At 53.5% G+C, this 14,241-nt stretch overlaps 5 protein-coding genes across 5 annotated transcripts; 2 read left to right on the plus strand and 3 right to left on the minus strand.

The window, feature by feature from the left end:
• Nucleotides 1-935: 935 nt before the first annotated feature.
• Nucleotides 936-2,618, plus strand: RHO25_001516 (uncharacterized protein; the record flags this gene model as incomplete). Its single annotated transcript, XM_023594127.2, has 1 exon — nucleotides 936-2,618. The coding sequence occupies one exon, from the start codon at nucleotides 936-938 to the stop codon at nucleotides 2,616-2,618; it is 1,683 nt and encodes a 560-aa protein (XP_023458901.2).
• A 508-nt stretch (nucleotides 2,619-3,126) lies between these two features.
• Nucleotides 3,127-4,860, minus strand: RHO25_001517 (uncharacterized protein; the record flags this gene model as incomplete). The annotated part of the gene is made up of 1 exon (XM_023594128.2): nucleotides 3,127-4,860. The coding sequence occupies one exon, from the start codon at nucleotides 4,858-4,860 to the stop codon at nucleotides 3,127-3,129; it is 1,734 nt and encodes a 577-aa protein (XP_023458900.1).
• Nucleotides 4,861-6,012: 1,152 nt separating this feature from the next.
• On the minus strand, nucleotides 6,013-7,426 carry RHO25_001518 (uncharacterized protein; the record flags this gene model as incomplete). Its single annotated transcript, XM_023594129.2, has 3 exons — nucleotides 6,013-6,025; nucleotides 6,082-6,801; nucleotides 6,897-7,426. The coding sequence occupies 3 exons, from the start codon at nucleotides 7,424-7,426 to the stop codon at nucleotides 6,013-6,015; spliced, it is 1,263 nt and encodes a 420-aa protein (XP_023458899.1).
• Nucleotides 7,427-8,013: 587 nt separating this feature from the next.
• On the minus strand, nucleotides 8,014-9,542 carry RHO25_001519 (uncharacterized protein; the record flags this gene model as incomplete). Its single annotated transcript, XM_023594130.1, has 4 exons — nucleotides 8,014-8,524; nucleotides 8,578-9,064; nucleotides 9,114-9,342; nucleotides 9,414-9,542. 4 exons carry the CDS (start codon nucleotides 9,540-9,542, stop codon nucleotides 8,014-8,016), a joined length of 1,356 nt encoding a protein of 451 aa, XP_023458898.1.
• A 1,031-nt stretch (nucleotides 9,543-10,573) lies between these two features.
• RHO25_001520 (uncharacterized protein) lies at nucleotides 10,574-13,288 on the plus strand (the record flags this gene model as incomplete). Its single annotated transcript, XM_023594131.2, has 1 exon — nucleotides 10,574-13,288. The coding sequence occupies one exon, from the start codon at nucleotides 10,574-10,576 to the stop codon at nucleotides 13,286-13,288; it is 2,715 nt and encodes a 904-aa protein (XP_023458897.1).
• Nucleotides 13,289-14,241: the final 953 nt, after the last annotated feature.

Consider the following 14,241-nt stretch of genomic DNA (forward strand, 5'->3'; position numbering starts at 1 on the left):
GAGCCCACCCGTTGTTTCATGCAGACAACATCGCACGACGGCTCAACCTCAAGACTCTAGGCAGGAGTGGCTGCCACACCGCAGCACAATGCCCTTATATACCAGCCGTACATTGTCGTGGTGATGTGCTGTTGTGCACCCCGTTGTCCAGGCGCCACAATATATCTCGGCGGAGGAGCGTATCAAAACGCTATACTATCCCTGTCGCGCATTAGTGTCGACAGGCACGCACTGCAGGAACCCGCTCGACGATGCCGTATCCGGGTGCTCGCATGCACAAACGAGCAAGAATTTGTTTGACACGACCGGCCTCCTGCCTCTCCCAGCGCACAAGCACAAGTCCCACACTGCGAAAGGAGGAAATTCGGCAGGACCGACGTCCAGTCCAAATGGATCAAGATCCCTCCATCAGGCGCTCTTGGGCCGTCGCATAGCCGCATCCGCTCGCTCGTTTGCGAGACGGCGTGTACACCATTTCCCTCTTTTCGTCGCTCCCGTTGCTTGTCCATTGGTGGCGTCGATCAGCGATGCGTGCAATCCTTCCGTTCGTCTTCCTGCCCTTCTCGGCAGCGGCAGCTGCGACAAGGATACCTCGTACTCAAATCCAGCCTCCGGAGGAAGTGGATTCCCTCCTGCAGACACTTCGCGATGAAATAAACAGGCTGGAGGCTGCTGTTCGAAAAGACTACTCACGCCTGGCCTCTCTTTTCCACGCAGGCCCAACTTCCACTCGCTTTCCTTTTACGACTGATACACCAGGTACGGACTCTCCTGGAGGCCAGCAACAATCCGCTTTTCTTCCAACTAGTACTTTAATACCACAAACGACCTCTTCCACGACTGTTCCAACGAAATCAACCCTGAGCTCCATACCAGTTGTTACACCTTTGGCACAAACACAGACAAGCCGAATTTCGACAAGTAACTCGTCCACCATGGGCGTGACTACTTCTCAGCCGAGCGCGGCGCCTGCAGCGACCGCAGCGGCCAACATCACATGCGCGAACCTCTGCTCAGCACTTTCTTTCACTGAATCAGAATACCCGGTTCACCCAGTGTCTTGTCAATCATATGCTGCTGGCGATGATATCACCATCACCGGCGGTCAAGCGCAGGCAGGTTGCGGAACATCTTTCTCTCCTCAACTCGACGTTTGCCGAGTGGTCCTCACAGTAGAGACTAGCGATGCTTCGGAGACGTACATGGAAGTCTGGCTTCCTGAGAACGGCCAATGGAATGGACGCACCATGAACACTGACAACGGAGGTGTCAATGGATGCGTGCACTACGTTGACATGGACTACGTCTCTAGCCGCGGGTTTGCTGCGATCGGTGACAATGCTGGTCACAACGGTTCTTCGTTCGACGGCTCGTGGTTTGCAGACGACAACGAGGTCATCATCGACTGGGTCTGGCGCGCTCGTCACTCTGCTGTCGTTGCAGGCAAGGAAGTTGTCAACCAGTTCTACGATCAAGCACCCGAATACTCTTACTACATTGGCTGCTCGGCCGGTGGTGCCCAGGGCATGAAGTCCGCGCAGATGTTCCCAGATGACTTTGACGGTATCATTGCCGGCTCTGCTGCTGCCGACTTCAACCACCTACAAGCCTGGAGCGGCCGTTTCGTGCAACTCACTGGCACATCCGACTCCGACCCCAAATTCCTCACTCAAAATGACTGGATCACTGTCCAAGCTGCCATCTTCGATCAATGCGATGAGAAACTTGACGGCGTCAACGATGGCATCCTCGAAGACCCTTCTCTCTGCCAATTTGACTCTTCTGTTCTTGCTTGCAGCAACAACGCTACCCTCTCTGGCTGCCTGACCGACACCCAAGTCAACACAGTCAGAGAAGTCTTCACCGAACTCTACAACACCGAAGGCGAACTCCTCTACCCAGCTCTCCTCTACGGCTCCCAAGTCGATGCCTTCCGCCTCGGCCAACTCTCCGGCAGCGTCCAAGCCATCTCCCGCGACTGGTACCGCTACGCAATCAACGACGACCCCGCCTGGGACCCTCTCGACATGAACCAAGCCGATTACGCTCGCGCCGACGCTCTCGACGCCTACCACGGCAACGTCTCCCAGTTCTCCGGCGACCTGAGCGGTTTCCGCGCCGCAGGAGGCAAACTCCTCATGTACCACGGCACAGCCGACCCTCTCGTCTCCAGCAGCAACTCCCAACGCTACTACCTCAAAGTCGCCTCCGAGCTCGGAATCGACAACGTCGACATGGACGACTTCTACCGCTACTTCCGCATCTCTGGCATGGCACACTGCGGTGTAGGCGGAATTTCCGGCGCTGGAGCTTGGATGTTCGGACAGAACGCCGCTGCGGCTGTCGCTTCGCATAACATTATCGATTACTTGCAAGAATGGGTCGAAGATGCCAACCCACCTGAGACTCTCATTGGAACGAAGTACTGGTACGATACGGTGTCTATGGGCGTGCAATTTGAGCGTGCGCACTGCAGATTCCCGTACAGGAATACGTTCATCACGGGCCAGGATCCTAATGATGTGGATTCTTGGAGGTGTGAGCTGATTGATGAGTGGAGGGAGTGTGGACCTGGTGCTTTGCCTCGGTTGTGTAATGTTGATGGCAGTTTCAATTAGATTGCCGGATGAACATGAGGAAGGAACAAAAGAGACAGAATAGGCATAAATGGCTTGTGAAGACAGTTGTTTGTAGATTTAATGTGATTGATGATGAATCTAGGTATGCGCAAGAGAAAAGTTCGCAAATACCATTCGGTGTACATATTTGACTACTTCGTCTCGTTCCAGCATCACTTGAAAAATCTGAAACAGGAGTATGTGTGGTTGCTTTATGCTTTCATCAACATTATCATTCATTCGTTAAATTTCTAGACAGAGTCTGCCTTTCCCAGCTCATTTTTCGTGCTCTCACGAGACATATGTAGCCGGATTTTCACTGAACACCGACTGCCCTCGCGTCATGCCATTTCATCCCGACCCTTGGACCCATCACATCTTCCATCTATCCTCGTTCTGATCCATGCAAGCAGTAGATGAAGACAACCCGTAAGCAGGCACACAACCGCAAAACGCCATCGCTAAAAACCCGCGAGAAGAAAGCCATACTGTGGGCACAGAAGCATCATCACCACATCGTACTCCCCTTCTTCGTCAACTTTCCTCCCTCATCACTTCCCGATCTCAGCCCAAAGAACGAGCTTTTCTTCTTTTTCGGCTGCTGTCCACCTGAAACGTTCAACATGCTAGCCGAAGGATTTCCTCCACTCATCATGGCGCTACCACCTGCGCCAGGTTGCAAATACATTCCGGGTCTCGAAGAAGGCGCCAGAGGAGGAGGCCTGGAAGAAACATGAGACGCCGCAGGTCGTCCTTGCGGTATTGAAGGCAGTCCATTACTTCCAAAACTCCTCCTCGGAGGTTGCTGTGGCGGAGATGGGCGATGACCGGTCGTAGTATGCGGTCTCGCGATGTTCGCTTGTTGAGGTTGAGGTTGCTGCACGCCATATAGTTTTCTTAAACGTTCGGTTTCTTTTTCCACTTCCAATTCCTTTCTCCTGCGAGTTTTCTCTTCTTCTTCGACCATGCGTTGAAGTCGCTTCCGCTCGGCTTCGTCGGCTTTGGCTTTCTCTTTCTGTTTGCGACGTTCGAGTTTCGCTTCGGCTTCGGCTTGGGCTTTGAGACGGGCGGTTTCGGCTTCGATCTCCCATTGAGAGCGAGGGTCGGCATGAGGTGGAGGGGGTTTGGGTGATGAGGATGTGGTTGTCGGAAGAGCGGCTGTGGATGTAGCAGCAGCGGTATGGAAAGGAGGCCGGTTGTTGATGTTGTTAAGAGGCGGTTTCTCCGGCGGCAAAGCAGCAGAATATGGAGCAACCTTTTGCATCGCCGTGTTCAGTTTCGGTAGAGCGGTCGTCGACTGTGCGGCTCTCCCAGGGGGAAGTCCTGCCCCATAGACTGCTGAAGGAGGATGATGCGAAAGAGCAGGAGCGCCGACAATGCTCACAGGAGGATGCATCATTCGATTGTTCGGGTTCGACAATTTCCTTCCACCACCACTCAACTTCCTCTCATTCGGCGCCTGCGAGACATTGAAGACTTCTCGTAATCCGTCCTTGGATGCAAAGTACAGGTCCTTGATCACAACGGCACTCAGCAACAACGTGATCTCCATCCCTTTCGGATCTTCCAATTCCAGGCGATCCATGTTCGATTCGTAGATTGTCAACTCTCGCATACTCCTCCACAATGCGACAGCAATGTCCGGATCCTTTTTGCTCTTCTTCTTGACCTCGATATCCGTGCTCTTACCCGTCATGTAGCATATCAGATCTCGACTCAATTTGCTCTCTTTGCGCCAGACGAAATTGATTTTGGGAGTGATGGATAGACTCGCTGGGTCGGATTGTCCACGATCGAGGTAGCTAGCGCTAGGGGTTCGGAAAGCGATGAGAGGGAGACTGAATTCGTACGAGTCGGAAGCTCCCCATTTGCCCTCCTTGATGTCTACTCGCACCTGCTGGTCGGGGTTGTAGAGTTGAACGGCGAAGTCGTGAGGGAGGACGGGTTGAGGAGGCGGAGGAACGCCTCCATTTCGGCGGATCTCTTCCTGGTTCAGCGTGGGTTGTGTCCAATCTGGCCGGGCGAGGACTTCTCCGAATAAGATGTCAGGGTTGTAGGCGTCGAAAAGGGCAACGGCATAGCAGTTCTTGTGGGCGGGACTCGTACTCGCAGGGTCGGTGTTGTGGAGGGCGTATGAGGGAGCGGGCGTCGAGCCATGGTGACTGTGGTAGACATCGCGGTGGTGCTTGATGCCGTCTGCGGCAGGCTTCAGGAAGTAGACGGGCAGGTTCTCGTCCAACATGGTGGCATGTGTTGTAGTCTCTGGCAAAGTTGCCTCTGTGGTTCTCGAACGTCTGTCAGGTGAGATTGAAAAGAGTCGCGCAGACTCCGGTAGCGAATGTGGTGTGAGCACTGCCCCTCTCACTTTCAACGAGAGTTCTTCTGTCGGTCTTCGGTCGTGGAGGCGATGTTCAGTCCAGAGGCTTACCGCACGGGCAGTGCGACGGACTGCGATGAAGCCGAACAACACTGCGGCGAACGGTCTGACGACGAAGGGACATCCTCGTCTGCTATTGTGCACTAGTCGACGGTTCGCATATCAGCAGCGACCGCCGCAGCAGCAGGCGCAGTTCCGCCCATCACGCGCCATGTTTCGAGTCGCGTTGCGTTCCTCGTGCATGCGACACAAATGGCCTGCATGACGCTGCCTGTGGCTCCTTCGGCCTCGGAGCATTTCACCCACCAGACCAATCAAATTTTTCAATTGACATTTGCTTGTTTCTCGGCTTCCGCGCGAGCTTCCCAGTCAAGCCGTGGTCAGATCGGACACCGTCCCACACTTCTGGAGACCACGCTACTGCTTCAAGTTCAGCTGCACAGGGGTGTATCGCATGTCTTCACGATGATGAAGAATTCCGTGCGAGATCCGGTGGAAGGATTGCTGATGCCTTGTTCCTGCACTACAGCACTGTCCCACCGGGCGGCCTGCGAAATGGGACGAGGTGCAGGAAGGCCGCGTATCCATCGATATCTTTGCACAGCCTCCCTCTTCAACTCCTAACCGCGGACCCACCACCAATGCCTTTTCTGACAGGCATGCACGTAACGCTTCCCCATCGACCACGCGTCACATGCACGAGCAGACGTCTGCTCACTCTTGGCTGCCCTCGCTTGCGACAATGGGAAAGAAAAGCTTGCCATGCACAAGTCAAGCTCTCCGCGGAGGAGAAGCTAACCTAGTGTGCTATTGTAGTATACACTATGTCCTCATCGCTACAAAACACATTACGCCTTAGCCAGAACTGTCCAAGGCCGTGAGGCTTCTTCGTCTCCGTCTCCATCTCGCAGTGTCCAATTGGAATAGTATCGCTCCATCTGCAGTGTCAATTTGGGATCGCAATGTGCAAATGTCAAGAACTCGCAGCTTCGTCATGCCAGAAGGTCAGGCAGCCACCTAGGCAACAACACTAAGCAGAAGTCAGCACATCAAACCTCATCTCACCGATCGAACATAGAAACTCACCTCCAAGGATGCTCCTCCTCACCATACTGTATCCCCTCAATCCAATCCTTCATCTGCTTTGCGATCGGTCCTACCTCTTCTCCGGCCGGAAGCCCACAGTCCACCAACTCTCCCTTATACGAAATGGCTCGTACAGGCGAGACAGTCGCCGCCGTACCCGAACCAAACACCTCCAATAGCCGTCCCTCTTTAGCGGCCTCCGCTAACTCTCGCATCGTGAATCTCCTCTCGTTGACTTTCCACCCCTGGCGCACCATCCTTTCCCTGGCGAGCGCGAGAACAGAATCTCTAACCACACCCTCCAATATCGTACCATCCAGCGGAGCAGTCATGAGTTCCTTCTGTCCATCCTTCCCTTGAATCGCAACGAAGAAATTCATCGTTCCCACTTCCGTGACATAATCTTCCTCCAGTCCCGTCTCCGGGTCAAGGTCCTTGAACAGCCAAAGATTTTGATGGAAACCCCGTGTTGCAGCTTGCATTTGTGGTACAATGCAAGGAGCGTAGTTAGCTCCTAATTTGCTAGCTCCTACGCCTCCGGGCCAAGCTCGCACGGCGTAGTCCGTCGCTTCGAGAGACACAGCTTTGAAGCCTGTTGGGTAATAAGGTCCCACGGGAGAGGCGATCACATAGAGCATTGCGCTTCCTGGTGGTCCGACGCCGAGTGTACGTTGGGTTCCGATGATGTTGGGTCGGATGTAGAGACTGTAGCCTTTTTGTCTGTTTCACGGATCACATCCTCGTTAGCATGAAACTCCAATCTCATATCCTAACGCAGAGTTTCTTCTTTTATATGTGGGAAAGGGAAAACGTACGAAGGAATAAACCTCTCCTCCATCCTCACAAACTTCTTAATCAACTCAATCACATTCTCCCCCTCAAACGTCGGCAACGCAATCCTCGCCGCACTCTTATTCATCCTCTTCATATTCATATCCGGCCGAAACAATCTCACGTTTCCTTTTGAATCCTTATAAGCTTTCATCCCCTCAAAAGCTTCGAACGCATAATGCAATACGCAAGTCGCCGGGTCAAGAGACAAATTTTGGTAGGGTGTTATTCGCGGTGGGAGCCAGCCGTCTGAGGCTGTCCATTCGAGACTGAGCATGTGGTCTGTGAACGTGCGGCCGAAGATGAGCTCTGAGTTGGGGGTTATAGGTTTGGGAGTCGTGGTTTGGGTTATGGTGAGGGTGGAGGGGTCGATTGCGCTGAGGCGAGGGTCGCTGGCGTCGGGGGCGCGCAGGTTTGAGAGGCGGGTGGTCGTGGAGAGGGAGCATCTTGTTGTAGTTGAGAGGAGAGCTGGTGCTCTCGTTGCGCTGCGGGTGAAGAGGGTTCGGAGTGCCATTGCGGCGGCTTGGGCGAGTGAGAGGGTTCGCGCAGGATTAGGACTTGAGATTCGGGCTTCTTTTTGTATTGGGATGCCCTTTGGTAATGCCAATGGCTGTGAGTGACTCAAAAATGTTTTTGTGATAGGGCGCACAGGTTCCTGGAGTACGGTTGACGCATTGCCGAGAAGGGAAATGCCAAGTGAGGGTAGCCGACATCGGCAGAGTAGGCAGAGAAATCTAGACTTTCACATTGCGGAGGAAAGGGAATGGGAATGATAGCAAGACTGGTATATCAAGACATTATCTGATCTGACTGCGCGATTTTCCTAGGAAAGAGCTCGCAAGTGCGCGAGAATTTCGTGCTCTCATTCTTGCTCGTTCCGCTATTGCAACGCGCAACCTCAGGCAGCTGCCGAGCGCCCATTTGGGATGGCCAGTGACTCTATTATCGATGCTGACTCCACAGACGTGATTCATTGGCATGTACTGCTGTAATCTCACTTTTCAAGCGGCCGTCCATAGCTGTCAATAGAAGCCTAGAGCTGTGCCAGTGGAAATAAGCCAACTTTAGGCAGTTCCCATATCACCAGGTTCCAGTCGTCTCTCAAGTATAGAAATGATTCCACGAAACTGGACCCGTCGTTTCATACATCGCCTCCTCGGACACGACGTGCGTAGTGCGTGGCGGAAGCTCGCCAGCATATGTCCCTCGTCTCTGCTGATTCATCATTCTCTGCTGTTCCTGTTGCTGTAGTAGCATTCGTTCCATCAAGCCAAATCGAGGCTGGATTTGTGTCAAGGGCATATAATTCGCCGCTGGGATATCGTCTGCCAGACCAGGAAAGTCGTAGAAGAAGTTGATATCCATGCGCCAGTTCGCCATGTCCAATAGGCCACTCTCAAATCTATTGCTGAGGTGGTACATAGAAGACCTGGGCGAAACAGCCATGATGTCGAACGGCTCGAATTGCCATGCGACTCGGAGGTTTCGTGCAAAGAGAGCCCAGAACTTGTTCGTGAGCATATCGGTTTGCGAGGACATCATTCGCTCTCTGAGTTTGGGCCATGTCAAATGATCGATGACTGGTTCGTGGGCGATGAGGGTCTCCGTTACGCTGTCACTCATGTCAGCTCATGTCTGGAAGGGTGAAGCTCGTAAGATACTCACTGAGGCTGGAACCAAGCTGGCAGCGGGCCCTCTACTTGTACTGCCACGTTCTTTGTCTCAAACATGTACCGCTTGTGCAGCATGCGAAGACAACTAACCCGCTCGATCATGTTACACTCCTTGAACAGGCACAGGTCGACCATCTGGAGTACCTCCCACAAGGGACAGATCTGCTCGTAGCGGGACAGCGCGAACTTCCAGCCTTTCAGAACGGCCGAAATAATTACATCCTGGTTGTGCTCATCGTCGTAGCAGACCCGATCCGGCGAGACGTTGCGAATGTGGTCTACCAGGTGGTTTAGAAACAGAGTCAGCTCTCGACCCTCTGCTGTGGGCTTTCCTCCCGCCGTGAACTGCGCCAGCAGCTGTGGATGTGGTGCTATTCGATTGGCATTGAGACCGTCGATGGTATTTGACGGGCGCAAAGTTTGGCCTCCGACACTGCCTGTTGGTGTTGTAGTATCGTTCGGCACATCATGGGAAAATCCTAAGGGAGTCAGCTTTACTTCGTACAAGAGAAAACTTCCATGTCGCACCTATCGGCTGGTCCCAGTATTGAGGAGCCGGGATAGTCTCGAGGGAGGGTGCTATTGTCCCGTCGATGTCTGTTGATGCTGGACTGGTACTTCCAGTCAAAACAGTGCCCGGCGTGGTCGCTGCGGGCGCATCTTTGGTTTCGCCTTTAGGACCAGAGGCCTCCAGCTGTAGGACGCGTGCTTCTAGCAGGGCGAGTCGGTCTTGTACTTCTTTCTTCAAAAACCTGTTCTGCGATCGGCCAATCCTCGTCAGTGATTTTCCTGGATACACATGCGAATGCGATGCATGAATGAACTCACGGCCTTGCGATCGACCTCTTGCTTTCGTTGACGCTGCTCAGCAGTGAGAACGCGACCGCTCGCCCAAGCTTTCTTTTCGACGCCTCCTGCATCTGTGCGACGGGTACCGTTGGTTGTGCGACCGCTCATTTTGAGAAATTGCCATAAATGGCCGCAGTTGGCATATCAAGCAGAACAGCTAAGCAATGTGCCGCTGCACCACGTTCCTCGCACTAGATGTGCATGTTGGCTACCGACTTCCAGTGATGCTTGTAGTAGTATCGCGTGTGCGTAGGGAGGAGCGCAGTTGGACGAAGAAGAGGATCTGTTCCCATAACGTAGAACCCCGCAGGAGGCGTTCGAGATCGACAGACAAGAGTCCAGTCTCCCGTGGCACTTCGTCAGAGTTCTGTCGGCCGAACTCTGTATTAAGCCTACACGCCATGCTTAAGGCTTGTCACTGGCTCTTTCCGTGGCCAGTGAGAAGTCTGCAGATTACAGAAGGGTTCAGGGCACTGATGAGGTTTCCTGCACGAATGAGGTATTGTGTCAATCAGTCTGATGGTGACTTGTCATTCTCACACTTCTCCGACGCCAAATCGCAGCCGTGCTAGACATACGAGAACAGAGACCAATGCGCCAGGGAGCGTAGAGAAGGCATAGTCAGACAGTGTTGGACATGCAGGAGGTCCAGGCGACTTGTTCGGCAAGTTCGTGAGCCGAGGGTTCGATAGCTGGAACATTTTTGGTGCTATTAGAGATACTATGCGGGTACCGCTGCAGAGCTTATGGGCAAGCCATATTCGTCGAAGACATATGGCGGCGCAATACGCTACGTGGATGGCCAGACTGAATTCGAGCAGCTGTAATTCATGAAGGTGTTTGGAGCGACGTGAAGCTCGTGGAGGAGTGGAAGAGAAGGGACGATGCATGCGACAGAAACGCCGAGACGTGGCGCTTTCCTGATCTTATCGCCGACACAAGGGTAACTTGTGAAGCTTCCAGCTCAACATTTGCCATGTGCTACTCTGGACACCTCCGGATTCTTGTGATTCTTGCATTGGAGCTGGAGACTATGTTTTCGGACTAAGGCGTAGTGTTGCACTCAGTCGTGCGCACAGGGCTGACATTGAGCGGGGTGAGTCCGTGGTCACCGTCGGTCTAGCACAACCTGGCCCACCATGTTCGCCAATGCGCTCAAATCGTTTTCCTCCAACATCGCCAGCAACTACTCCATTGCTCCTCAGCCGTCTGCTTCTGCCGGTGTATGGAAGATTTACGATGCAAAATCCAAGCGGACAGGCAAGGCTGCCTCGATATTCGTCTTCGACAGAAAGAGCTTGGAGGCGCCGGGCGGCAACAGCGCTCTCGGAGGGCGCAGTGGAGGTGTATCGCTGAAGCGCGCTCATGAGGAGGTGCTTGAATCATTGAAGAAGGAGGCCAGCAGTCTTGCTCGCTTACGACATCCGTCCATCTTGGAGCTCGCGGAGCCCGTGGAAGAGACGAGTCGCGGGGGCCTGCAATTCGTTTCGGAGCCAGTCGTCAGTAGTCTGGCAGGTCTGCTGGAAGAGAAGGAACAAAGTTCTTCGAGGTCCAGTGGCCGCGTCAGTCGCTATGTCGTCGACGAGTCTGATGGCAGCGGGCGGCGGAAGGAATTCGAAATCGATGAGCTGGAGATCCAAAAGGGCCTTCTCCAGCTGGCCAAGGGCCTTGAATTCCTGCATGAGAGCGCTGGCCTGGTCCACGCCAACCTCACGCCCGCAGCGGTCATCGTCAATGCGAAGGGAGACTGGAAGATCTCCGGTCTGGCATTCTGTAGCCCTCACGAGAGCAGCCAGTCTGCTTCAGCGGTACAACCTATCAGCCTACACGAGGTCCTGAACCACGACCCTAGACTGCCGCGTAGCGTGCAACTGAACATTGACTACACTTCGCCCGATTTTGTCTTGGACAATTCCTTGACTTCTTCAGCTGACATGTTCAGCTTGGGTCTTCTGATCATTGCACTCTACAATAACCCGCATAGCTCACCAATCAGCACGGGCTCGTCGTTGTCAGCGTATAAGCGCATATTTTCGAGCTCATCATCAGTGCCTTCGCAGCACAACAATTTCCTGGTGCCTGCTTCTCACCCACTTCCGCCGAAACTGGCCTCCGAGCTGTTACCACGGCTTATCACGCGACGGCCTGCTCAAAGACTGACAGCCAAGGCCTTTCAAGAAGCAAGCTATTTTCAAAATGTGCTCGTGGACACCATACGCTTTCTTGATGCCCTGCCAGGCAAAACACAAAACGAAAAAGTCGCTTTCATGCGTGGGCTGCCAAAGATCATGCCTCAATTTCCAAAGAACGTTCTCGAGAAGAAAGTGCTTCCCGCGCTGCTCGAGGAGATGAAAGACAGAGATCTGCTGGCATTGATTCTGTCCAATTTGCTGGCGATGACCAAAGAGATGCCTAATGGAAAGAGAGCTTTCACAGATCAGGTTGTACCGAAATTGCGGGAAGTTTTTTTGACCAGCAAGCCCGCTGAGAGGGACACTTCCAAAGAAGGTGCTTTGATAGTGCTGCTCGAGGCCATGGAGACGATCACTGAGAATTGCGCCGGAAAGGAATTTCGAGATGATATTCTGCCCATCATCCTGCTCGCTCTAGACTCACCGACACATGGGCTCATTGATGCTGCGCTCAGCACATTACCATTTGTACTGCCCTGTCTCGATTTCAGTACTGTCAAGAATGAGTTGTTCCCAGTCATTGCACAGGTCTTTGCAAAGACGAGCAGTCTCCATATTAAAATTCGAGGGCTTGAGGCCTTTTCGACGCTCTGCGGTAGCTCGGAGCAAGACGACGGTGACAACGATGGACTCAACGGGATCGGCTTCGCTGACTCGAAATCCAACTCGAAGACGAACAGTGTAATCCTCGACAAATATACCATCCAGGAGAAGATGGTACCCATGCTTCGTGGTATCAAGACAAAGGAGCCGGGCGTAATGATGGCTGCTCTCAAGGTCATGCGACACATCGGAGGTGTCGTTGATATCGAGTTCCTCGCCAAATCAGTGTTGCCGATTCTTTGGGATTGGTCACTCGGGCCATTGCTGAACCTCGAGCAATTCGCTGCTTTCATGAAGCTCATCAAGACATTGAGCAACAGGATTGAGGCAGAGCAGACTAAGAAACTCCAAGAACTGTCGAGCAGTGGCGGTCATGCTAATGGTGGTGTTCCTTCGGCACGCGGCTCAACGCGAACCCTTGCAGCGTCAAATGGGCAGAGCAATGGCGATCATACAGATTTCGAGCAGCTCGTATCCGGGCGCACACAGCCTGGGAATGGCAATGACTTGATGAACGATTGGAGCGCATCAGTGCCAGCACGTCCGCAGCGAAACGCATCGCAGACAAGTACCCCAACCTTCTCTTGGCAGACGAGCTCCTCAAATCCTGCCACTCAGACGTCGATGTCCTCTTTACGACCAGCGCAGATCCCTGGACGTACAGTAACACCAGACTTGGCAGCTTTCAGCTCCCTCGTACCCTCCAGCCAATACTCTCAACCTCTGCAGCCTCAGTCGGCAAGCTCTTCGAACATGTCGTCACCAGCCCCAACATCCAAGCCAAACTACGGAGGATCGGTGGACTGGTCCACTGCCGCCTCGCGCTCAACTCCGACATGGTCGACTCAGACTCCTTCTCTGCCCAATCACTCTACGTCTGGCACTCGGCAGCCGAGCACCTTCTCCTTACCTCCGCCACCGACGAGTCCACAAGCGGTGCAGCCCCACTATGGCATGCCAAGCATGTCTCTCGCACAGAAGTTGCAGCAACAGCCACAACAGCAGAAGCCACAGAATAACCAACCCAGTGGGCTGGACAAATACGAAAGCCTGATATAGCCCCGGAAGAACCTACCATGGATCTACCGGTCTGGTCAACTGAATGCAGATGCAATGTTCGATGTCTCCCGGTTCCAAAGCTACGCCTCATCATCATTTCGATTGTGCGCTGGTCGTATCCGGTATTGGCCAGATGTGACGTACCAAGAGCAGATCTCAGCATGGATCGTGGAAAGCTTGTGTCCAAGATGAGCACCCATGCGTTGTTTCAGAAATGATAAGCTTCCGGGTACGCATGTGTGAGCTTTAGCCACAGTTCGACCGGATGTTAGTTGAGACGTCGAACGCCCTCAGGTTGTAGAAGAGCAGCTCTGTTACCAGCAGATGCGGAGAGCTATGCCCTTCCCAGCGCCGTCGCGCGCAATGGCAAATTGATGAGCGTGTGATCGAGTCAAGGTACCGCGGAGTGAGCTCCACCCTCGCACGAAATTGACTCTCAGCAATCTAATTAGGGACCGGATTCAGAGACGTGACAGTCATGACCATTACTCCTTATGTTGTGCGAAATGGTGCTAAGCGATTCGCGGCCGACCACTTGCATTCTCCGCGGTGACGGCGCACAACATGCTTAGCTCATCAGCATAAATGTGTCAACATGCATGCTCGCAATATGTGGCACGTTTCGACATTCAAGAGAGGTAAGTAGGATCTCAACTATGTCGACTGGCCCTATGGCACACAGCACCTCGGTGGCGACTCAGTCAGTGACAAGCTTCACGGGTGTTTGCACAACGGCCAACTCCAGACACTCGAGGTTGCTGTGATCACTGACGTTTGTTTGCAGCTTACCAAGATTCGACACGTGGTAGACCGACCGGAGCTGATGTTTGTGCTGTCTCAGCCGCCTCCGGGTTCCTTGTTGGCTTTTTGAAACCTGCCAGGCGACCGTGATCGTGTCACGTTCACACTGAAACTTACGATTATCTTGCAACGGCGCACAGGTCGGACACGAC

The sequence above is a fragment of the Cercospora beticola genome, chromosome 1 (genome assembly GCF_033473495.1).
Source record: "Cercospora beticola chromosome 1, complete sequence".
Classification (NCBI taxonomy): Eukaryota; Fungi; Ascomycota; class Dothideomycetes; order Mycosphaerellales; family Mycosphaerellaceae; genus Cercospora; species Cercospora beticola.